The sequence below is a fragment of the Phoca vitulina genome, unplaced genomic scaffold, assembly GCF_004348235.1.
Source record: "Phoca vitulina isolate PV1807 unplaced genomic scaffold, GSC_HSeal_1.0 scaffold2, whole genome shotgun sequence".
Classification (NCBI taxonomy): domain Eukaryota; kingdom Metazoa; phylum Chordata; class Mammalia; order Carnivora; family Phocidae; genus Phoca; species Phoca vitulina.
The window spans coordinates 4,828,207-4,852,826 of NW_022589705.1; the positions used below are offsets into that span (position 1 = coordinate 4,828,207).

Sequence of the window (24,620 nt, forward strand, 5' to 3'; positions counted from 1 at the left end):
TGCCGCTGCATTAGGACCAAGCTCTGTGAAAGGGAAGTGCTTTGTGAGACCCACACCGGCCACGAGACGGTGCACACGCGGGTTTCTGCCGCTCACGCGCACCCAGGCTGGCAAGTGTTACTCCAACAAGCGACTTAATCTTTCACAGGACGTGTCTTTCCGCCAAGCAGCAGAGGATCGGTGGCAGGTGGAGTTACGGCTCCACGCCCCCCCCCCCCCCCCGAGGTGGCCCACAGGAGAATGTGTCAGGTAAGTCCCTCTCAGAATCAGAGAGCCGGGCACACAGTGTTCTCTGAACACTGGGACTCCCAATCGCCTAGTGAGCCGATGAAGCCAGACGGCCGGTTAGCTCTGGTTCCGGGGGTCTGGGGGTCGCCCTGCTCGCCAGTCCCTGGTCGGCGCCCATGCAGCTGCCGGTACCCGGCTGCGCGCTGGGACCCGCACTCACACATCCGGGCCTCAAAAGGGATGAGGGCACGAGACAGATTCCGTTATAATAGCCATCTTTATTTGTAAAAATCCAGATATAAAATGTATTCTTTCAGTCTTTCCAAGTTTTCCTTTTTACAAAAACAAAAAGGCACATAAAAACCATCCCCGCGGTCATTCCCATAGACGATGTTTGTCAGGCAGCCCTCCCCCCTCCCCCCCATATAGCTACATGCTTCATTCCGGGACGTCTTGCTTCCCCCACATGCTTCGGTGCTTTCCTACCAGGGTAGAGTTCCGAATTCCAAGACTGAAGTACACAAAGAGGGGGTGGGGGGTGGGTGCGAAGTGTGTGGCGTGATGCTCCACGGCGTGCAGGACACGGGGTCTAGTAGTAGGTTTCTTTCTCTACCCAGCCTGGAGGCAGCAAAGAGAGACAGACACACGGCAGTGAGGCCTCCTGGCTCTAGTACACAGGGGGAACGACAGTGACAAGGAGCGACCCGGGGGGGGGGGGGGGCAAAGCCCGGGACGGGGGGAGGTCACCCAAATTCAATACTGGACCTCAACTGTTTTTATTCAAATGTTTTTAGAAAGGACATGTTAACTGGGAAGATGGCTCCGATTTCTGACCAACTTTCCACCGTATCATACTGGGTTTTAGTGAAGTCTAAAATAGGATTGGTTCTGAAACCCTCTGGGGATGGGACGGTGGCTGTAGGCAGTCCAGGGGCCTTAGCCAACCAGACTTATCAGAGGAAACAAGCCACAGAACCATGGCCTCCCCCGCACCCCTGCTGAAGCTAAAAGGTTTGTACTTACCGCCAGGGCGTCGCCTGATGATGAGTTTTCGGACTTCGTCGTACACGAAGATGAGGAGAGAGTAGGGGAAGGCACAGAACCACCAGGTAGGTCTGGAAAAGAGAAGCAGGTACCAATTTACACGTGAACACAATTCAAAGGAAAGAGAAATTGTATCATCAGCGACAGTGGAAGAGCCTGGAAGGAGGAGCCAAATACGGTCATGACTAAGCACTGAGCCTTTAGCATGGACCACACAGCAGGGTCCTGAGAACAGAATGCTGCTCCCTATGCCCAGGGCCTAGAGGGGCAGAGGAAAGCAGACTGCAGACTTTCTGAACGAATCCCCTTCCCACCTTCAGTGTGCTTTTTTTAATTTGGTTTGCAGGGGGGAGTTGAGATTTTTTGGTTGACCATCCCATAGCAAAGGGACATTTTCTTTCTTCCCTTTCTCAAGTTTAAGCAGCTGGAGTGTGAGCTGTGTCTACGTCCTGGCATCTGCTGATCCAGAACCGCCAGTGTGGCTCAAAACCAGTCTCTCTAGCCCTTGCATACAGTCAGCTGTGTGTTGAATCCCAGTGCGGGGGAATGAAAACAGCCGAGCCCTAAGAGACAGCAGAGGCCTTTGGGAGCCTGGCGGGCTGCTGCCACAGTCCCCAGCCTGGGGACAGGCGCCTGGCGCAGCCTCGTCGCAGGCCTGTGCTTCCCTGACGACCAACTTCTGCGGTCAACGTGTGAGGGAGGCTGTCCCAGGACAGAGGCCTGGCACCCTCCTCTTCTTCCTGGTGCTAGGCGTCCTCCTCCACAGCTAAAAGAGGACCTCCTTTGACTCGGCCACACAGAGTAACTAAGCCACCTTCCAAATTGGGTAGGACCTGTTCAGGAACAAGCTCTCCAGTCAGGATAAAACATGGCCTGAGGCACTACTCCATTTCAGGGTGACTCTCCATCTCAGCCTTTTAGAGAGCTGGGTTCTCCTACCCTCCTCTTGACAAACTGGCTCAAGCTGATAGAATTCAACTTGGACAAGGCTTGCCCCTGGGGTATGCCAGCTCTGTATAAGGTGCCGGGGATACAAAGTCAAAAAAGATCCTATAGCCCATGCCTTAAAGATTACAACCTAGTGGGGAGCAGAAACGACAAGTAATAGCAAAGAAGGGGTGTGACTGCACATGTCCAGGAGGGTGAGATCACACAGGGCAAGCTCCAGGGAAATCGGCCCTGAAGGACTCTCTGGCCTGATGGGGTGGGAGGGAGCAGCCTTACCAAGGACCTATGCTGGGAGAGAGAGTATGGAATTCATCTGACAAGCTTGGATGGCTACAAGAGAAAGCTGAAAAGACAGCTCGGACAACAGCGGACAGACCCTAGATGCCAGGCTACCCTTCCACAGAGAGAATGTCTGTACCGACCCAACAAGACGCCAGTGAGGCCCACAGGGATTGGCTACTTCGGGACGGGGTCAGGCTACTGGAATCTGCACTTCTGATGATAAACCTGCATTTTTCACATAAAGGGTTTACCACAAAGTCCTTCACTGTGTTTAAAAAGGCGAGCTGGTTCGGAGCAAAGTTAGTGGTGGGCTTCCTTTGGTCTATTCTACCCATGACCCACCTCAAGCCTGCTTCTCCCACCTCCTTCGGGAGCAGAGGATTCAGAGGCCCACAGAGGTGGGGGCCTGTGATGGGACACACAAGGGCTAGGTAAGTAAATCAAGATTTGAAGCCGGTCCCCTAAGCCCCAGGATACCAATGACGACCGACTGTTGCCATGGGGGACCCGAACATGGCACGCAAACACTCAACGCAGTTAGCTGGTGAGCCACCCCAAGGTACCAGAGCCTGTCTGGCCTGATCTTAGCCAAGTCCTAAGCACCCTGGTCAGTCCTTCCTGATTTCCAGACCAGAGAAATTCTTGTACATGCCACCCCTAATCCCTAAAAATAATAGCTACTAGCGCACGTCACAAGAGAAGGTCCACTTCTATTTCATGCTTTATGGAGCTGGATGAGGAGTGACTTACTTGAGGGGGTACATCCTCAGGGCAACACCCATTCCAGGGCAGTAGGAAAGGAAAGCAGCAAGGGCCGTCTCTTCAAAGAGGCCAAATATTAAGATCTTGTTCCTAAAATCAAGGAGAAAAAGCTTAAGAACACAAACAGGAGTTTATCTTTTAATGCTATGTGTTCAACGGCAGATCAATGTCTTTACGTGTTAGTGTTAGTTGTACTTAGGAACTTGAGGGCAGATTGAAAAAAAAGAAAACAAACGCTGGAGAATTATAGTTTGCTTCCTAAATCTGTGCCAAAGGGGAGATTCCAGAAACTGCCATGTGCCGGGGGCCAGGATTTTGCAAAGAGCTGAGAGACCAGGAGCCCTGGTCTGAGGGCCCCAACTGTCCTCTACTCACTTCATCCCCTGTTGGAAGACAGAGTTCCTCCTGGTCTTACAGATGACCAGATCAGCCCACTGCACCACCACGATGCTGACAAAGAAGGCTGTATGGCACGTGAACTCCACGATCTTCCTCTGTTCGTAGGTCTGGAACACGGAAGGCAGACAGATGAGCCCGGCACTTGGCCTGCGCGGCCGGCAGCCGAATAGCCACCGTTCTCAGAGGTCTGAGGAGCGCCCCACTGGTCAGGCCCTCGCTCACCCACTGCTGCCCGTAGCTGTCCTCCACATCGTTGATCCAGCGGTCATCCCAGTCCACTCGGATGCCCAGCAGGTGGGTCGGGAGGAAGCCGTTCTCAGCCAGAATCACAAAGTATGTGAAGAAGCCCCCCAGGGCCTGGATCATACCTGCAAGTGTGCACAAACAGTTCTCACCTGGTTCCAGGACATCTCTGCACACCCTTCATCTGACTGCCACAGCAGGCCCCGGAGGGTACTCTGGGGCGGTCTTCAGCACTGGCTGAGAGATGATTGGGAGGATGGGAGGACCCCAGGGGCACAGCCCTCACACGGCACCCTCTTCTCTTTTTTGAGTCACTTTTTAGAGCTTTCTTTAAAAGGGGAAGACACACAGGCCTTGCTCTGAAATACCCACTGCTATCGTATGATCACGTGTCTCTACCAGGGCAGAGCCTTTTTAGGGGAAAAATGCTTCCCTATTTTTTTAATCTCTGCTACAATGTGACTTCTTTCCCATCTCAGTTTTCACACATTCCAAATAGTGAATGTGGCACCTTCCAACCCCCTCCCCTCGCCCCCCGCACCTGATCCCACCACACCACCCTGAGTTCCTCAGGGCAGGATTTCATCCTATGCTCTGGCCCTAAGCCTCCTCCTTAGAGTCAGGTCTTCCTGGCCATTAGCCAACTCCTTGTCAGCAACTGTTAACCAGTCTGCCATATTTCCACAATGTACTCATCTGTTCCATTCTACCCAAGTGTTCACAGTGATGCAACCCATTAATCCAAAGGCCTGGGCTGCTCCTGGTGGCCTCACTGGGTTCTCCTGAAGGCCACTAGGCAGAGCATTTAGGATCCCAGGGCATTTTCACTGCCCACTACCTAGAGACCATCTGTTAGCTGGTCAAGCTCCACTGGTAGAGCGGGAATCAAGCCCTGGGGGTGGGGAGAGTGGGGGTGCAGGGCTATCACTGGGTGGTGACCCGCCAGCCAAACCTTCAAGCTCATGTGGTTTCTTCAAAGCCTAACTCTCTATCCAAATTAGTGCCCGACACTCTATATCCCCAGGGGACACTGCCTCTGAAGGAACTCTGCCTGGCGTTCCGAGGGGCAGCCCCCGTTCTTAGGCAGCCAAGCCCCGTCTCAAGAACTCCAGTCTCCACAAGGAAGTAACTGGGCAGACAGCAAAAGATTTCTTCTCGTTCAGGAGAATCTTGTACAAAACTCCCCTGCGTCTCACCCTATGCTCTGCCTCCTGCTAGATCTGAAGCCTGAGAAACCAAGCCTGGCTGAGCCCCCCTCCCCCCCACAGACGCTTCCCGCTAAATGCCAGGGGCCTCGGCGGCTCACCGATCTGCCCGTAGGCCATGCTGATCAGCCGCTCGTTCACAAGCTTGTCCGTTTTGGGGTTTCTGGGCTGTCTCTTCATGATGTCGCTCTCAGCTTGCTCGTAAGCCAGGGAGATGGCAGGAACCTGGGGAAGAGAAGCGAGAGAGAAGAGCGTAAAAGTTGTCAGATACCAAGAAACTGACAGCATGACGCTTTGTTATAAAGTCCTTGCCCCCTCCCCTTTAAAACTGGTTTTCGTACCATGAGATGCTGTTACCAGGCCTATTTAAAAAAAATAATAATAATGTTGCTATCTGATAAGTGGTATCGGCTGCCCGGAGGACAGGGAACACAGCTTCCTGGGGGCTGAGGCCGTGACGCACGGTGAGTATCACTTACGCCCAGCCTGACTGGGCGACGCAGCGGCGGGTGAGCGAGGGGGGCCCAAAGCTGCTGTGCCAGTCACTTACTTACCATGTCCGTGCCCAGGTCAATGCAGAGGATGGTGACAGTCCCCAGGGGTAGTGGAATGTTTGCAATAATAAATATCAGGAAGGGGGTGATCTCTGGAATGTTACTGGTCAGGGTGTAGGCAATGGATTTCTTCAAGTTATCAAAGATCAGACGACCTGGGAAAAGCAAGAGGTTGGTTTTGTTTTGGCTTTTTACTATAGAGCTTAAAGAGATGGGCAGTACCGGGATGAGTTTCTGGTGAACACTTTAAACACAGTGCTCGCTCACCTTCTTCTACTCCAGTTACAATTGACGCAAAGTTGTCATCCAGAAGAATCATGTCTGCAGCTTGCTTAGACACGTCGGAGCCAGCAATCCCCATAGCAACGCCAATGTCTGCCTTCTTCAAGGCTGGAGAGTCGTTCACGCCATCGCCAGTTACAGCTACAATAGCCCCCTGCCAGAAGAAGGGAGTGGGTCTGTTAAGAGCCACACGGTCCAGGGCAGGAGGCACACGGGGCACACGCCTCAACTTGCCTCTCCTCGCTACAGACCCTGCCCCTTTCCTAGGAACTCTCAGCGGGCGCAGAACTGGCTCAGCCAAGAAGCCACCCAGCCACAAGCTGACCACAGATCGAGGAGTGATGACAAATGTATCCCCTCCCCTTACTAACAAGGGCTCCTCAAAGCCAGGACTTCCGTGAGTGTACCTCTGGAAAATCCGATTCCTTTAAGGTCTTTTCAAGGTATGGGACGAGAGTCTCCTGGCTACTCACATCCCCCGTGTAGACATGAGGAGCCTGGACTGCTATTCCAGGCCAAGTGTGGAGCCTCAGACTCTGGGCCACGGTGAAGACGCGTGTGGTCCAGTGTGTGGCTCTGCTGAGCCGTTATCCGGTTCCCCTTTTCTCTGGAGCCATGCCTGGAGCTTTTTACCAGCACACAGGCAGTGAGTCTAAGAGACGTCGGGCTGTGGTTCCAGCCCTGGAGCTGTGACCACAGAGGTCAGCAGTGCCCGAAAGAGCCAGCCCTGGCTGCCCGCTAACCTGTCTCTGGCAGCCTTCCACGATGATAAGCTTCTGCTGAGGAGAGGTCCTGGCAAACACGATCTCCGTGTGGTACTTCAGAATGTCATCCAGCTGCTCTGCGGTCATGTCCTTCAGGTCGCTCCCATGTACCACGCAGGCCTTGGCATCTCTAGGATCAGGGTGGGAAGAAAGATCCCCCATTGCTTCCCCTGCGTGATGCTCCTCACCAAGGGGGGAGGGGATGTTCAACTATGCAGAACGCTTTGTACAGCAGCCCACGGCCAGAGGGGGTCTTCCCCATCACGTAAGAGCTATTATCTGGGCAGGGGTCCACAGGTTACAAAGCACGTTCATACATATTAGATCTGGTTCAAGACGCACAACCACCTGCGGGGCAGCCTGCCTTCACCTTCCTTTCCCAATCTTTACAGAGGACACACTGAAATGGCATGACCAAGTTCTAGACAGTAGATCAAACCCTCTCATAGCCCCAGGCTGGGTGAGGGGGCCCCATACTTAACAACACACCAGCACAATACTGCTTTGTCTCTGTTACCTTCTGTACTTTACTGCCCAAATTCCTTTCTGGCCTGAACTACCTGGACAAGTTAGTGTGGCCCCGGAAACAGACTTGGTGCTAGGTGTTAGGTCATATGCTCTGTGATTAATAGCATAAAATCAGAGCTCGACTGCAGAGTATACCGTATGATGAAGCTTCAGCTTCCCTGCTCTGCAAAGTGGGACTAACACCTGTCTTCATAGGTTACCGCTTAAGTGCTGAGAATATGTAAGCACCACCTAAGTGTTAGCTATAATGACTTGCTCTCACTGAAAGCCTCCCCTGGAAGGACCAGATTGCCTTCTGGAACTGTAGGGGCCTTCCCCATTCAGAGCAAGCCTAGAAGCAAACCATCATGCAACCAAGCTGATGATTCCCAACAACCACCATTTGTACATTTAAGGTAGACCAGGCTGAGCTTCCTGCCTTACCTGGGGTTCACCTGGCTCACTGGGATGTTGAGGCGGGCAGCGATGTCTTCCACGGTCTCATTGCCTTCTGAGATGATGCCCACACCTTTGGCAATGGCTTTGGCTGTGATTGGATGGTCTCCAGTGACCATGATGACCTGCAACAAGAAACAGGGCAATACTGAATGCAGCTGCCTAAGTAGGCAAGAATAAATATTAAGGATGCTTCATCTTGGACTATCAAAAGGACAGGAATGCAAACCTAAAACTCATAAACATTAACCAAAAATACAAACATACACACCTGTTTATGGAAAACACAAAGCAACATCCAGATCTTATCTTGGCATATGATCATATAAGATACGTAACGTCTGTTTTTCCTTTTACACAGTCATGTAAGAAAACTCAAATTTACTAAAACTGGCAAAAAAAAAAAAAAAAAAAGGTAAAAATGTGATGCTGATCGGACTACAGGGCAAAGGTGCCACACACGGCTGGTCAGCATCCCCAAAGTGGCCCAATTTGGGAGACAGCATAAATATGTAAAAAGAATTCAAAACCTTGTTACTGCTTTTCTGACCCGATGATTATATTCAGAAGACCACACTTAAGAATATAGTCAAAGTGTTTGGGGAATCATTTTTACAAAGCTTTTCAGGGCGGTATTACCAACGAGCACGAGAGAGTGGAAACAAATCAGACAGCCAGCACCAAGGCAGGCTAAACAAACCGCCCCGTTATCAGTGCACTTGAACAATGTTCCGTGACTTAAAAAGACAGATACAGAGGACACCAAACATTCATTAAAAAACCAGTTAACTGAAAACAGAGAAGACCAGCTATTCCCAGCATGAAGTAGATCAATTGAGAATGTATTTCAAATGTAAAACCTTACACCAAGTCTTTTTGCTCTTTTCAGTGATTTTTAAGCTTCCATTTCTTTCCCCCCAAATGTGTTGTTTTTTTCTTTTGAATCTCTCATCTGCTGTCTACACCAACATCTCAATACCATTTGGCCTTTTCTGGTGGTAACCAAAGCTTTGGAGATAAGAAACTCATCCTCCTGGTGAGAAAACTGAGCTGGTCCCACGTGGCTCCCGTGGGGCCACGTGACTAAGCAGGGTGCCCCGAGGCACACTGCACACCTACCTTAATACCAGCGCTGCGACACTTGCCCACGGCATCAGGGACGGCGGCCCGCGGAGGGTCAATCATGGAGATGAGCCCCACAAAGCAGAGGTTTTCAATGGGGAAATTCACCTCATCCGTGTCAAACTGGAACCCTTCAGGAAACTGTTCGTCGGGCAGAAAGAGGTGGCAGAAACCTGCGAGGGGGGGTGGTGGTGGGGGGGGTGGTCTGTGAGGACCTCACCGATGGAGGTGGCCCAGGAAAGAAGCCGCTGGTCATTCAGACGGCCTCCCTCTGGCTCCAGGTTGAGTTTGGAATATTGTTTCAAGGTCTAGTTTTAAAACCATGAGGTTTTATTTAACATGTACGGATGCTATGGGGTCAGAAAAACCATGCAGATGACAAGAGTCCATCACCAAGCCTTAAAGGAAGCGCCCTGTCCAGCATGGAGAAGACAGAATGAGGACAGGACTTCTGAGCACTGGGGCTTCAGGGTTCGCAACCTGCCCACTCAGGTGCTTAGAGTTGGCAAATCACATAATTATTTGTCTCTGCTTCTTTCCTTAGAAAAATTGAGCCCCCGTCTCTGCTCACTCTTCATCTAACCAAAATACACATGACTGCTCACCAGTGAGGGCCAGCCTGCAAGCTATTTTGAGGTTAAGTACAAAGCAGACACACATTCTGCCCAAGGCGCTTATCACATAGTATCATTACTACAGGATCATGACATTCCAGGGGTTGTTGCAAGGTGGTATGAAGGTTACAATGTTCCTTAGAGTGGTAGGAGGTGGCATGTGGGTTCATGGAAGAGAGAATGCTTCTACTTTGGGCCTGGAGACATGGGGAAACGACACTTGACCGTTGATTTTTCAGTCGAGAGAGACACGAGAGAGACACCTCAAATCAGATGAGGGAGCGGGTATGAACCAGAGCATGGGCCCGGGCAATCAGTTCTGAGTTACTCAGCTAAGCGGAACAGGAAGAATTACACCAATGATGGCTTTTTATCTGTCCGCCTCCAAAATAGAGCCAAGGCTGCTTTCTCAATTACATTATACAGTGAGCATCATGTACTTCTCATCTGCCCTGGCTGACATACTCCAAGGACAGGTAGCTCCCTAGATGGCAAGTTTACTGCCAATGTAATTTGTGAGCTGACGCATAAGCTCCGGTGTAAATTCACAACTGTTGTGCCAGTCAGGAAATGGTTTTACTCTGGGAATTAATTTTAATTTCATTAAGTTTGTAGGTCATAGTCCTAGCAACAAAGGTTTGATAATAAAGCTCTCCCCCTTTTTTTTTTTTCAGGCAAACAGAACTGACCAGCATGAGACCAAAGGTCTAAGTACGAATCAGAAGCAAACCAATAGGATTTTGTTGCTCAGAGGCCCCAACACACCAAACATCTCTCCAGCCCTTCCTGTTTTCAGAATAGGGGAACAGATCAAGGAGGAGGAGGAATCCTCCGGAGAGGCTTCAGGGAGGTCAGGACCCTGTGCTGATGTGTACCAGACTGACGGCCGTGCTGCTGGCCGTCCACGTACCTAGCACTCGCTCTCCAAGGCCGCCCAGCTCCAGGTAGGCGTTCTGAAAGGCATCCTTCAGCTCCTCATCCAGGGGCTGCTCCTTGCCGTGCAGGAGGATGGAGCTGCAGCGGTCCAAGATCCTTTCTGGGGCACCCTTCATCACCAACAGGTGTCGGGGCTCAGACGTGTTGAGGTTCTTGTGGATGGACAGCTGTAAAGGACGGTGGACATATGAACGCCGGTGGCTGCGTGTGGCGGGCGGGGCGGGGAGCGCAGCTCGCTCACTTCTTAGTTATGTGTCAAGACAACCACCAAGGTCTCCTATTTCTGAACTCTGGTGTCCCACGCCTTGCGGCATACTTTGAATGCTACCCAAAAAACCAGCACAGTGATGTCGTCCTAAATCCCTGGCACGTGTTCATACATAAACCTTTCCTGAAGGCAAACTGGGAACAAAGGGATGGGCACATGCGTGGACACCTCGCCCCCTCGCCGCACCCCCACTCCAAACCGGAAGTAAGAATTCCAGAGGGCCCCAACACTCAAACAACTTAGGATTTTCTATACCTAGTCCAGGGCAAAATCTAAGAGCTTGCATAAAGTTGGGAGAATTCATTTTTTGAAAGCACTTAAGCTTGTAACATTTCAAATGGGAAAACAGCTCCCCTTCCGGCTTCCATTCCTCCCCGCCTGCCCCTCGCCACCACTAGGCCACCTGGTACTTGTTGGTGGAGTTGAAGGGGATCTCCACGATCTTGGCGTATCGCTCTCTCATCTCCTTCACTGAGCCACAGCACACCTCGATACATTTCAAGAGCGCGGACTCCGAGGCGTCGCCTGCAACTGCCCGCTGCAAAGCGGAGACAACATGTGTGGGTCAGCCTGAAACGCTTCCCCCGGGCACCACTGAACACCTGGGAAGTCACCCGGGTGTACTCCGACCTGGTCAGAAGTGGAGGACAGGGCAGGCCAGGGGAAGCAGCACTGTGCAGCGACTGGCCTCCCTCTGCTCACACACCCCAGCCGCCTCCTCCTGTCTGCCCTCCTTCCCCACCCCAATTCCAGCTTTTGTTAGAAGAGGGGCGCCTGAAGGGGTCACCCACCCTTGGGAGGAGCACAACACACTCTTCTAACCTACTTTAGCCTATTTTTTTTTTTTTTTAATCTTCCCCTGTTGCAAAGTCTCAAAGCCAACACTATTCCCAAGGACGTATTTCTGGTTACGAATCTGAAAATACCAAGTGAGAATCCAAATATTTACAGCACGTACAATTTAAAAGAAAATCCCTTCGGTTCCCAGGACTGGGGGCAAACTGTGTCAAGGGCAAAATAGAGGGCTTTAAACATAATTGTGCAAAATTATCTGGGCCTGAGTGGTGTGAACTGAAAGCTATTATTAGCTCCAACAGTCATATAATCAGCTAACGTTTTAAGTTAAAGCCCACACTTGAGGTAACACATACTTCTCTTTGGTGTGATATACTGGGACACACTAAGAACATTTTCAGCTGTAGCCAACTTTTATATGAACACCTGAGAACTCTGACTGCTTTAGGACTGCACAGACAGATAGAAAATTAATGCTCGCAAATCCAATAGCCCTGTTTAATAAGAAAGATGGCCAGGTTTGGGAAGAAATGTGAAATTAGTGGGATCGTTTTAAACAAAGACCAGTTATTAAAGCAGAATAGAGCTGCATGCCTTTTGTGGGGGGGGAAGGGCAGTAATAATGCCATTGACACAGCCCCACCCCCTGAAATACTCAGAAATACAGCCCATGCTCCCTTTCTGGTACTTTTCAGTGGGGAAAGATCTGATACCTATTGAGTCCTATGCTGAAAGCCTAGAAGATTTCCACTTTGAGGTAAGGAAATACATGAAAGCAGGCATCTCAAGTTTTATCCCAGGATAAACAATATCCTCCTCCAATCAACATTAATTCAATGCCAAGAACACCTCCTTCAAAGGATACAGGGGTCCCATCTTCATAGGAGAAGCCCCCTCAGTTCCATCTAAGTGAGCCTTCTTTCTCTTTGACGGCCCGGTTTCTACCCAGAACCACCCCCGGCAGCCTTGCTGAGAACAAGCGAGCCCAGAGGGCCTCCTCACATACGTCTTCTGCATCCTAAACAACCCCGTGCGACTATGACCTTTCCGAGACTGTCTCCACCGGGCAGCACAGTGAAACCTCAGTCATTTCACATTTCACATGAATTCCATGAGGCTGAGCTTATTTTTGCATCATTAGTAAGCAAGCGGAGAACAAATAAGATAAGAGAAATAGCTGAGCTATTTTAAGAAAATAAATGGCTTAAGGGATTTACTGGAATCTACTGTATCCTAATATGCAAATACGATTACCGAGTCACAAAAGCAGCCCTCACTGTCTGCTAGGTTAGCGGGTTATCATACACTCAGAGTGGCAAATGCAGGTTTTATGCATTCGGTTTCTCACGGTAAAGATTGCTTCCCACCTCTGGTCAGTTTTTACTGTAGAGTCCCTCTTCTCAAACCTATGCAGACCACAGGGTAACCCTAAGTGCTTTGGGATCCCTAGGCAACACGTCACACGGAGGGTGTCCTACAGGGAGCGGTTCCCTAACAGGACGCAGAGGGCACATGCTCTTTAAAGAGAACACTCGGGTGGCGGTTCTTGTGGGGTACTTAGAACCCCGCATGGCGGCCTAACAGCTAACAGGAACTCCTGAGCATACCTTAAGGATAGGTAGGTTTTCCTGGTTCGCCTGAAACACCGCCCTATTACAGAGACCCGCAATTCTGGACAGAGAGAGCCAGGTGGCTGAACTCTTGTCAAATGAGACACCTGATGGAGGCAAGAAAAAAAAGATAGGAAAATAATGCATTTCCTTTATATTAATGTCCCATAAAAAGTGAAACAATACATCTCATTTCCCGACTAATGAAACTAATCAGGTCTCAGGGCAAAATCGAGAGAAATCTAAAACCCATTCCCTTAACTCCTCACCAGATGATAAAAACAAAAACCAAAACCAGCTTAAAAAAAAAAAAAAAAGGAAGCCCCGTGAGCAGGTAAGGCTACGGTGTGGGGCGGGCCCGGGCCTCACCACTCTGATTCTCCGTTGTGTCGGCTTCATGGATTTGATTATCGAACCACATGTGGGCCACTGTCATCCGGTTCTGAGTCAGAGTTCCAGTTTTATCCGAGCAGATGGTGGACGTGGACCCCAAGGTCTCCACGGCTTCTAAGTTCTTCACTAAGCAGTTTTTCCTTGCCATGCGTTTGGCAGTAAGGGTCAGACATACCTAAAAACCACTGGGAATCAGATTATTTCAATCTCAGCCAGGATGGGATTCTATAGACTCCAGCTCCATCCTAATGTGGAAGATGCTGGTCTAAAATTAAACCTCTCCGGCCATCCTGTGAAGTCTGAACCCTGATGGGAACATGTACAGAGGGGCCTTCCCTCCTCCCATAAAGCAACAGATTAAGAAAAGTGAAAACAGCCAGGATTTACCATATTGTAGTTCTCCTGCTCAGCCCCCCCCCTCCAATTCTTCTCCTTTGTTACACTACTGTGGAGCATGTGATAAGATCAGATCAAGATTTAGGCCTCTTTAGGCTATGGGGTTTCTATCTTCCACGTAAAAAAAAAAAAAAAACACGCCAAGCCTCCTCGCTCTCTGACCCTACCACACGGCTCTGAAGAGAAACTGCACACAAGCGTGTGCGATCAACCCTGAGTCCGGGGCGGCCGCTGGGGGGCTGGGGGGTAGGAGGGGTGGGAGGGTGGGGGGGCGGGCGGGGGGGCGGAGTCACATGTGCAGGCTGATCTAAGAGCGAGCGCTGTCGTCCCCCAGTCACTAACCGTGACAGTGGCCAGCAGGCCTTCCGGCACGTTGGCGACAATGATGCCGATAAGAAAGATGACGGCCTCGAGCCAGGTGTACTCCAGGATCAGAGACAGGATGAAGAAGGACACACCCAGGAACACGGCCACACCCGTGATGAGATGGATAAAATGCTCAATTTCGGCAGCGATGGGAGTCTGGCCTCCTTCCAGCCCAGAAGCAAGTGTGGCGATTCTTCCCATCACCGTTCGGTCCCCGGTGTACACGACAATGCCACGAGCAGTACCTTAAGGGGGGGGTCGTACCACGTCTCATCAGAGAAGTCACAGATTTTGCAGTTACCTGGCACGGCTCAAAAAGAGACCAAACTACACGTTTTCAAGGGCCAGCTCTTTGGTGGGATAAACACGGTTTTACACCACGGAGACTCTGGTGAAGGGCTTTCTATCCAGGAGCAGGACAGCAGCTCCAGAGGCCATGGCCAGGTGGGCACGGCCAACAGAAGAGGTGTGCTGGAGGTGGGAGGAGAGGACAGACCGACAGCCCGCCCCCAGCTTCCAGAGCCTTCCTGCCAGCGAGTGAACCGCAGCTGCTGTGCTTGACTACAGTAGGCAGACAAGGAGCCAATAAAACCAGGACAGAAATGATAAGTCTCTGGTTTTGTTGCTGTTGTTAATGCCCAAGATAAACAGCATGTTAAAATGGTCTACCTTCCACACAGTTGGTTGAAAAGAAGGCAATGTTCCTTGTTTCCAGGGGGTTTTCATTTGTGAAGTCTGGAGACCTAGTCTGGGGCTCTGATTCACCAGTGAGTGAGGAGTTGTCCACCTGTCCGTGAGACAAGCAAAAGGGCTGTGTGAGCGCACACCGGGCCGCCCTGCGCTCTCCACCTGAGCCCCGGCGGTGGGGGTGGGGGGGCCCGCTGAACCCACCTTGCAGCCATTGGCAGAGATGATCCTGAGGTCAGCAGGGATTCGGTCTCCTCCTTTCACTTCCACCAGATCCCCGACCACAACTTCCTCTGCATTGATGCTCATTTTTTCACCATTTCGAATCACAAGGGCTTGCTTGAGGAGCAGAAAACAGTTTATACACCATTCAATCAGAGAAAAGCAGCTGCCAACAAGGACCGGGTAGTGTTCAAACGAGAAGACCAAATTCCAAAGGGATCTCTAATGTGAATTACCCGAGGGCATGACAAGGAGATTATTAATCTATTTACACAAGGTAACAAAAGCTTGTTGGGAGTTACTGCGAGGTGGCCCTCTTGTTCCCATCCACTCGGAAACCTTAGCTTCACACTAGCTCACATCCCCGGGGCTCTCAATGGAGAAAGGCAAAGCAATAGGTACCTGGGGAACCATGTTTTTGAAGGATTCCATGATCTTGGAACTTTTAGCTTCTTGATAGTAGGAGAAACAACCAGTTATGATGACGACAGCTGACAGTACCACCCCAAGATACAGCTGGAAGGAACAAACAAGTTAGAGCCGCAGGCTCGCAGTAAGGAGTTGGGAACATTCAGTTAATTTTTGACTGAACAAAAACCAAAGTTTTAACAGGTCAAGGCTTCAGAAATAAATACAGAACTCGCGTCTTCGTATTTATCTTCCGAGAGACTGTGTACAGGAGGGTCAGAAATGGGGTCCCAGAGACACTTGGTCACTACACCTTGACAGACTTTTGGAAGTGTTCCACATCAATCAGTTTCTCCCACTTTATTAAAACAAAGGTATTTTCAAAACAACTTGTGACTTCTGAAGAGTGGCTACCAGACATTTCTGGATGTGCCTTATGGGCCAACATGAGAAGCTGTGCTCTGCCGTCTGGGTGGCCGCCGGCCCCGGGCCAGGACCTGCGCAGAGCTGCCTGTTCACCGCGGCATGCTGGGTGGACATCCAGCTTGGAAGAGCATCTAGAAGGTGGGACATGGAGAGAGAAACCCGAAACGAAGAAGGAAGGATGGATGGGGCCTTGAAGGCAACAGTTGCTAACACTGCTTTCCCTTGTGTTTGTTTACTTTTAAAGACTTATTTATTTGAGAGAGGGAGAGAGAGAATCCCAAGCAGACTCCTGGTTGAGCATGGAGCCCAAGGCAGGGCTTGATCTCAAGACCCTGAGATCATGACCCGAGCGGAAATCAAGAGCCGGACACTCAACCAACTGAGCCACCCAGGTGCCCCTTTCCCTCCTGTTTAAAACCATCAGCTAGGGCTCCTGGGTGGCTCATTTGGTTAAGCGTCTGGCTTTGGTTCAGGTCATGATCCTGGGGTCCTGGGATTGAGCCCCACAACGGGCTCCCTGCTCCTTGGGGAGACTGCTTCTCCCTCTGCCTCTCTCTCTCTCTCTCATGAATAAATCTTAAAAAAAATAAATAAAACCATCAGCTAACCAGTGGTAACCAGTGGAAAACAAGTGGGTGGCAAAGACCAGGAGGATACGTTACACATACTTAGTAATCTAAATTAGGAGCTATAGAACTCACGTTATCATTTTGAGGTTCCTCTTCCGTGGCAGCTTGGATGCCGTAAGCTAAGAAACAAAGAATCGCTCCAATCCACAGTAACATCGAGAAACCCCCAAACAGCTGCCGACAGAACTTGACCCATTCGGGAGTGGTGGGAGGCGGGGTGAGAGCATTGGGGCCGTCTCGAGCCAGGATCTCAGCAGCTCGAGCAGTTGTTAAGCCCTGAGAAGCAGAGGAATGTAAGTAAGACATACTGCCCCCAGAACATACAAGCGAATATACCCACCTGATAGCTGGAAGGCCCCATTAACGGGTTTAGGAGGAAACAAAATGCCCCAAGCTAACGAGCCTATAAAACCTGGCAAGTTCTGATGAGGACCCTCTCCTGGTCCGGGCACATAGCTGCCCAAACTTTCTGAGGAGCCCACAACACCAGACTGAAATTCGTTTTAAATCGATCCATGGACAGATCTGAATCCAGTCTAAGTTTAGGTAAGTGACTCGGGCCACATTGCATTTTTACCAAAAAGATAGCAATGTTAACTCATCGATTCACTTTTGCAAATTAAGAGCTTTGAGTTCTTTTGCATACTGAATCTGTCAGGGAGGAGAAGAAAGAAACCCTCTATAAACATCAAAAAAGGAAGAAAAACTTCTCTGTAGGAATCCAACCTGTGAATGGTTTAATAGCCAAGTTTTCAGTATAGAAGTCTAGCCTGTGGATGGTAACTCAAAGGACAGTCTGGCTGGGAGGGTTCCCACAGGTGCACATTCCAGCCCACCCCCAGGAACCTGCCAACTTCAAAGAATTAGGGAAAAAAATCCACTGTACTAAAGCCTGGCGCTTCTCTAAATGGGCCTTAAAACCAAGATACATGGATGGCACACAGTAGATACAAGGGGGAAAATGTGATTACTTTCATATTATCAGAATACCCGAGGGGGAGCGGGGGGAGAGACAAAACCAATTTTTGCCCAAAGTATCCATTAATATGTAGTTCGTATTCACGTTATTTTAAATATTTGAGTTACCTAGGGAGTATGAGGGACAGGGAGAAGAAAGCCAGGCAGTGAAGGGGAAATGAGGACTCGGCTGGGACCCCCCTCAAGTTCCTGATGTAACCCAGGGCAGAGTACCTGACACCCACCATCTGAGCACTCTCTGCTCGCCAGGGAGAGTCCGGTGCTTTACAGGAGCTACGTGCATTCTCAAGACAACCCTCTTCTAGGTATTACTACAAGGGAGAGCATGTGCTCAGGCCGCCCAACGGGGAGTGTCAGCTCCGTCTGACTCAGGCCTCCCCTCGGAGCCCAGGGCATCCATACCAGCAATGCTGCTTACCACTTCTTGAGCATTTATTGAAATAATGGCTACATGTTGGCTGCCACTCACGTCAGTCCCCAGAGTTTTTACTTTTTGCACAGAAGTGACAAAATGCACCCTCACCCGACGGTTTACTTTTATATTGCTCGTGTGGCAAATTTAATACCCAAATCCTCCAGGTAACAAGAATACACAACACATGCTTTACGGAAAGATTTCTTCAAGTGGTGTAAATAAATCAAAATTTATTTGACATAAATGCCAGACTAATCAGGGTTCTGGAGCAATGGAGCTGGATGGCAAAAGTGCAAAAACTGAAGTGTTGAAGATTCAACTCACTGAAATATTCAACTCCATTTCATGAACGCAGAAGAATAAAAGACAAAGATTTATAATCGAAAGGTCAGGGAATGAGCAGGGCTATGGAGCCATTCCATTTTAAATCCTCGTGCTTCCCTTACTGGATCTCACCTATTATAAAATGGGGAAAAGGACATCTACTTTCAAAGTGTCAGGGGCCAACAAAATACCAAAGAAGCACCCAAAAGCCCCAGGTTCACGTGCGGCACCGTGTACCCCGACGGCGCCTGTCCTCATTCTCTTCCTCTGAGGTCTGCGCCGCGGGGAGACGCCCTAGGGAACCAGGATTTGGACTCTGTATAGGTGTGAAGTGACAACATACTCGACTCAGGTCTGTTCCATATTTGCGATGAAGTTCGTCAAGGCTAAGTTTATGGTCATCCTAAGGGGAAACAAACAGAAGAATTAAACACTGTACCACGAAACAAGAGGAGGAGAAAGCAGTAATGTCCCTCGTCGCTAGCACTAACCAGGCTCAGCGAACAGGCTTTCCTTCCGGGCAGAAGGCGGTAGCTGGCTCGGCAACCACCCAGCCCTGTGCTGAGACTCCCTCCCCGGAGGCTGGTGAAAGCTGTGGGATGAGGCCCCTTGCCGCCTGCCAGGACTTCAGGAAAGCCCAGCAGGCTCAGAGCTCGAGCGAAACCTTGTTTGCCTTCTCTGATGACCAGCAGGTTCTAGGTAGGCCGTGTCTGTGGAAGCCTCCACAGCTGGAGGGGCTCGAGGCTCCCCTTATATTTGGTATAATCCAGAAGCAGAGAAAAGTGAAGGCCCCTGATATCAACCACAGTTCCTTCTATGGACCTTTGGTTATTATGCCGGGCGGTGGGGCAGGGGATAACTTTCCCAACCTGCCAACAGCCTGGAAAATGAAAATTTTCCAGACTGATCCCTAGGGTTTGGTAAGGTCTGTAAAAACAACCACAATGACTGTTTTACTTTTAAAATAAAGCAGGTCTCTGACTGAAGGACTGGGGGTGGGGAGGGGAGAATCCAACACCCAACAGATAGGATACAATGAACTTATAAGGAGAACAGAAAGCAACCTGCCTCCTAATACCTACCATAGAAACTTCTTTCTTCAGTTCATCCATATCCCGCTCTTTCTTGGCCTTCTTTTTGTCGCCATGCTCTGAAACGGCTGCAGGTTCATATTTATCACGTCCAACCTACAGGAGAATGTGGGAGAGGTGAGGTTGTGTATTATGAACACACAGGAGATTCTGGAGCAGGGGATGTTAGCAGTTTTTAGGATAGGCAACATTTCGAATAGTCAACAGGACAGCAATCGTGGAAATGCATGGGAATGCATGTGCATACACCACAAACTAAACAAAAGCAACGACTATTGCAACTATCATGAGCCCAAGACACGCCACGTGCACCCGAAGGCATTAAGACCAGGGGAGAAGTCACGGCAACCACAGAAGGGTCCCCCTAGTCACTTCCATTAGGGGTGAACAGGGAAAGGGTTGTGCTGTCAAAATCTCTATACCGCCACCTTCCATCTTCCCCCCGGAGAGAATGAAATCATCTTTACGTCAGTAACTGAGAGCAGAGCGCCGATGCCTTTGCATTTGGAACCAGACAAGTCTGAGTTAGACCCCTGCACTCTACCACTTGTCAGCTCTGTGTCCTTGGGTAAGTCCCGGACTCTTAAAGCTTCAACTTCTTCTTCGCTGGTGTGGAGAGAATAGTTGTGCCTACCTCCATGTAGCGTTTTCTGGGAGAACCAATTACACAGAACCCTTAGATGCAAATTACTTCTATTATTATGTTTAAAAATTCTTAGCTTTGCAAAGAAGCCATTAAGGATCAAATTTAAGTATTTTTAGGGCTTACATAAGAACAGTGACCTGTTTCATCTTTTCTTATATAAAAACAGTTAGCCTAAGAATACTTAAAATCATTTAAATAAAAGACAAAAAAAAAGTCCTCTCCCCAGTCTACAGCCTGAAAATAAACCCCCCAAAGGAAAAGTCACTGGAAATGTTTTGACATAAGCAGAGTGTAGGAAAAGCATGTGCATTATCACACAATTCACAGGATCCACCTACACCTCTTGAAAACTGGAACAATTTTTAGAGAAAATGTTGATTCTATAGTTTAAATTTAGATTGTTCCGCATGCCCCTCCCCCCCCCCACTGTTGAAAATGCCTGCGCTTATCTACACAAAGCCTGAACTTGGTGCTCCAGAGCTTGGTCGGTGGCGAAGAGGCCTTCACTCCAGACACCCCCACCACCCCCCAAACTGCCTCCCAGGGGCAGGGAAAGGAGAGAGGGGCAGGGAAAGGAGAGTAGCATTTTTCTTAAAACGGATGATCTGTAGTGCTATTACTACATTATCTTGTATTGTAGCTCTCCCTTACTCACTTCTAACTTTCAGAAGTACACTGCCAGGTTATTAAAGCAGTTGAGAACCTGTGTCCAGATCAAAATTTTACTGTGCTAAAAATCAAATTAAAAAAAAAAAAAATCAAAGGAGATGGGTGTATTTCAGTCACAGCTAAGATGGTTGCAAATAAATACAATATTCAGTTGAATTTGAAAACACCCTCTCTTAAGACTCTAAAGAGAAATCCTGCCCCAAATGAGCTGGTGTTGCCCACAAGCAGAGGCATTTATATTATTCATGTTGTTCAACTCCTGTGGTGACTTCTGCAGTGTTCCTTGACTAACTTCTCCCAACAGAGTGGAGTTCTTTTGTTTCTATCTTATCTGTTAAGAATGAAGCAGGTCTAAAGATAGTCGACATTCTTGAAATTCTCTCCACTGTGGAGCAACCACATTTCTAAGTGCCTCTTTGCATAGAGCCCTTGGTGCTAGTGTTAAAATGGAAAATAATCACACACTGAAAGCAAACACACAAATAAAACAAAAAGGAAGGACAGGGCTTCCACCAGACAAGAACCACAGTCTGAAGTGGGATTTCTTTCACATCTTTAATGGGAAAGCACATCACTTAAAAATCATTGTAGAGGCAATGACTAGGGAATCTCTAGAAGACTATGTGGTCAGTTTGTATTGATTTTTTAAAAATACAGTTCACAATTTCTCTTTTAAGCAATGTATCATTAACGCAAGTTTAATTTAAAGATATGAAAATCAGATTTAAAAATCTCTCTGCCTCACCACCTATATGCTTTATTCTCAGACTTTCAGTATTTTCCACTCCAAAAAAGGGGGAGAGAATGATAAGAGAGCTAGGCCCTGGACAGGTTCCAAAGTTGTATCCCCATTTACAGAAAAGTATCTTGCCTCCAGCCTCACAGTTATCAATGGTTAAGTTGGCTTGGAGTTTGATTTCCTAATAGCCCCCACCCTCCTTTCCTCATCAATTCATGCTACGGAAGGCATAGTTTTACATGAGGACATTTGTGAAAGAGACATGGGAAGTATTAACATGTGGAATTTCTTCTCCTTCAAGATTTTAATTTTTCAATAGGCAATGTTTGTCTAGAAGACCAGATGGCTTTTACAATTCAGTTCTTCCCTACAAGTAAAACAGTGATTTAATATTCGCTTACTGTGACAGGAACTAAATATTCCTTAAGTCCCTATAGGTCTCGATTATCAAAAATTCGAAGCAGAAAAAAATTGTGTGTGTGTGTGTTTGGGGTTGAGGGAGTGTAGGGAGGGATAGGCACTGGGCACACATTTGGGAAAAACAAGAGAAACATGGTTTCCCTTAGAAGTGAGTAAGGGAGAGCTACAATACAAGATAATGTAGTAATAGCACTACAGATCATCCATTTTAAGATGGGTGAGACAGCATTTTCTTTATTATTTCTTTTAAAAACATTTAGAAAAACAAGAGAAACATGGTTTCCCCAATCGACTACAGGAACCTTCCCATTCCTCTGAGCACTGGGCACACATTCCTACTTCTTCAATTAGAAAACTTGGATCACTTCTCCCACACTCACCATGCTCCCTGCAGTGGCGCCCCTCGGACACCCCGAGGTCTCTGAGCTCAAGGTTCCCGTGAGGCCCTTCACTAATGGGACACTGACTGGTGAAAATGATGAAGTAAGTTCGGTTCTGGTTTGTGTTTTTTTTTTTTCCATTGCTAATTTAGGAAGTGGGAGGTCACAAGGAGGGCAGGGGCCTGCCCAGTGTGACACTGCTGAAAATGGGTCATTACTTCATCCTGTGCTTCCCAGGGATTCCATCCTCTCAAAGACGCCCTAAGGAGTTTTGCCACCGTTGGATCTGGGCAGAGGGAAGGGTGCCCAGAGAGATGGGGAGAGAAAACTCTTGACAGGAGAAACCAAGGTTAACACAAGTAATGAGGTTCACTCATTTAAAAACATGGACCACCCCCCAGACCGTGCCCCTTCCTCTCCGTCAGTAATTAACCACCTAAAGGGGGGACCCATTCCCACCACAGTAACAGATGGCCCTGGAGGCAGCGGGGGGCTCGGCATGGTTCAGACTTCTAGAACTGCTGAAGAAGGCTCTGGGGTACTGGGAAGCTCCGATGTCCATGCCCTTCGGACGGGAATGCTGATGTGCTTCAGGTAAGCCCCCAGCCATCCTGGCTGGCTGCGGAACCCTGAACAGTCAGCCTCGGCTGCCTGTCCCTACGATGGCAAAAGCATTTGGTGTGACGACTGAAAGAGTCTAGAAGGCATTCTGATTGTCTGATTCATCAAGGGGCTGCCGTCAAGTCTGAAAACAAAACACCTAAAACCCCGCGCCGTTCTTAAAACCCACACACAAGCAAAAGGTCTGGGACTAGCAAGAGGGGCCAGAAGGAGGCTATACACCTTCCTTCAAATGGGGGGAAAAAGGGGGGAGAGGGGCTTTTCCCATCTTCCTGGGATCGTGTATTATTAAATCATTCTCAAACACAACTGTGTATGTAAAGGTACTCTGCAAAGCACTGCGCCACGGTTATTACTATAACTGGGTTTTAATTAACATATAAATTACTGCCATTCCTCACTTACTATGAAAACCCCTTTCAACCTTAAAAAAACAACCCATTTGGGGTATTCATCTCATCAGGTAAAACTTAACAGAAAATATCAGAAATGATCAAGCCCAGTTCGTTACGGCCTCCAGTTGCGCCTAAATGACTAAGTGGTTTAGTTTACGTGCGAGGAATTCTCTAGCCAGGGATCCGAGGGCCCCGAGACAGCTGAGGTTGAGGGAGGACACGCGCTGTCTTAATACCGCAGCGCTCTGCGGCCTGGAGCAGCATTTAGGGCAGTTAAGGAACGAATCGCTTTCCTCTGCAGAGGAGGTGACCCACGGGACCACCATGTCTTCATATTCCTTGTCACTCACCCGAACGTGCAGCAGGCTGGAGAAGGTCATGTAGCAAAGCCAGAGCGATGGGCCCCTTTGTGAGGCCAGCTCACCACCTCCATACTTGGGCTGTAGCCCACCCAGCCAGCAGGCGGGGGGAGGCGGCGCAGAAAGACCAGCTCCGGCTCTAGCCAGCAGGCTCCCTCAGCCCCAAACAAACTAGGCTTAACCTTCCACTCAATCTGCTGGTAAGGAAATTCTTAAGGAGCCTGCCAGCCCGCCCTACCTGCAGGGTACACAAAAAATTCTAGAATGTCTAAACAATCAATATACTTTAGATTTACTACCTCTTTTGAAAACATTCTTTGTTTTTCCAGTGATTCAAAACAGAACCCAAGCCTGTTTTCTCATTGGGGTTAACGCTACCTCTATCATTAGGCACCCGGGTTATGAAGAGTCAAAACTTTCTGCCTGTTCCTTCCATCCGTTGCCCCCCTCACCCCTTTTCTCGTTTTACCAGACCACTCTTTGGCTAGTGCTACTCAAAAGATGTCGTCAGTCTGAGAGACGAAGGATTCCTAACTGGCACCAGTGTTGCAAGGGGACTGAATAAATTCCCAGTTCTCATGGCTCCTCAGTTGGTACCCCGAGGCGTAGGGTACGAAGTAAACCAGCTGGCAGGCTGAAGAGGACAAAGGCAGCCCAAGGCCCCAGACACAGGTCACTTGAACTGAAACAATAAAACAAATATGGCCCCATGGAAACATCATGTGGAAGATAAAAGAAAAACACAAAAGGATAGCGCCCAAAGTGCCCGGGGGCCCTGGCCATGATGACAGCCTGGAAAGATAAATCTGACACCAAGACCCACTGGTCCCCACACCTGACACTCTTCACTATTGGGCCCCCGAACAGTACAAGCCCCAAAGACAAAGCACGAGCCACCAAGAATCACCTCTTTGGTTCACTACCAGAAAATACCTAACAGTTGTTACTAAGTAGAGTTTGGATAAAACCAGATACAGAGATAATTAATGTTCAGATACGATTCATTGTAGAGTCACAAAGGAACTAAGGAATGAGGT

At 49.1% G+C, this 24,620-nt stretch overlaps 1 protein-coding gene across 2 annotated transcripts in view; it reads right to left on the bottom strand.

Annotated features, from left to right (window-relative positions):
- Positions 1–486: 486 nt before the first annotated feature.
- ATP1A1 (ATPase Na+/K+ transporting subunit alpha 1) overlaps positions 487–24,620 on the bottom strand; it is a 29,159-nt gene continuing 5,025 nt past the window's right edge. For both annotated transcript variants that reach the window (XM_032420791.1, XM_032420799.1), the window contains exons 2-23: positions 19,346–19,450; positions 18,607–18,666; positions 16,619–16,822; positions 15,486–15,599; positions 15,066–15,200; positions 14,844–14,961; positions 14,151–14,419; positions 13,389–13,587; positions 13,017–13,126; positions 11,018–11,152; positions 10,321–10,513; positions 8,794–8,969; positions 7,663–7,799; positions 6,691–6,841; positions 5,933–6,101; positions 5,666–5,820; positions 5,213–5,336; positions 3,886–4,031; positions 3,640–3,770; positions 3,253–3,354; positions 1,252–1,343; positions 487–846 (exon numbers count right to left, since the gene is read on the bottom strand). In XM_032420791.1, coding sequence (XP_032276682.1) covers positions 818–846; positions 1,252–1,343; positions 3,253–3,354; positions 3,640–3,770; positions 3,886–4,031; positions 5,213–5,336; positions 5,666–5,820; positions 5,933–6,101; positions 6,691–6,841; positions 7,663–7,799; positions 8,794–8,969; positions 10,321–10,513; positions 11,018–11,152; positions 13,017–13,126; positions 13,389–13,587; positions 14,151–14,419; positions 14,844–14,961; positions 15,066–15,200; positions 15,486–15,599; positions 16,619–16,822; positions 18,607–18,666; positions 19,346–19,450 — 3,054 coding nt within the window. In that variant the 3' untranslated portion in view covers positions 487–817. The remainder of the gene's footprint in view (positions 847–1,251; positions 1,344–3,252; positions 3,355–3,639; positions 3,771–3,885; positions 4,032–5,212; positions 5,337–5,665; positions 5,821–5,932; positions 6,102–6,690; positions 6,842–7,662; positions 7,800–8,793; positions 8,970–10,320; positions 10,514–11,017; positions 11,153–13,016; positions 13,127–13,388; positions 13,588–14,150; positions 14,420–14,843; positions 14,962–15,065; positions 15,201–15,485; positions 15,600–16,618; positions 16,823–18,606; positions 18,667–19,345; positions 19,451–24,620) is intronic.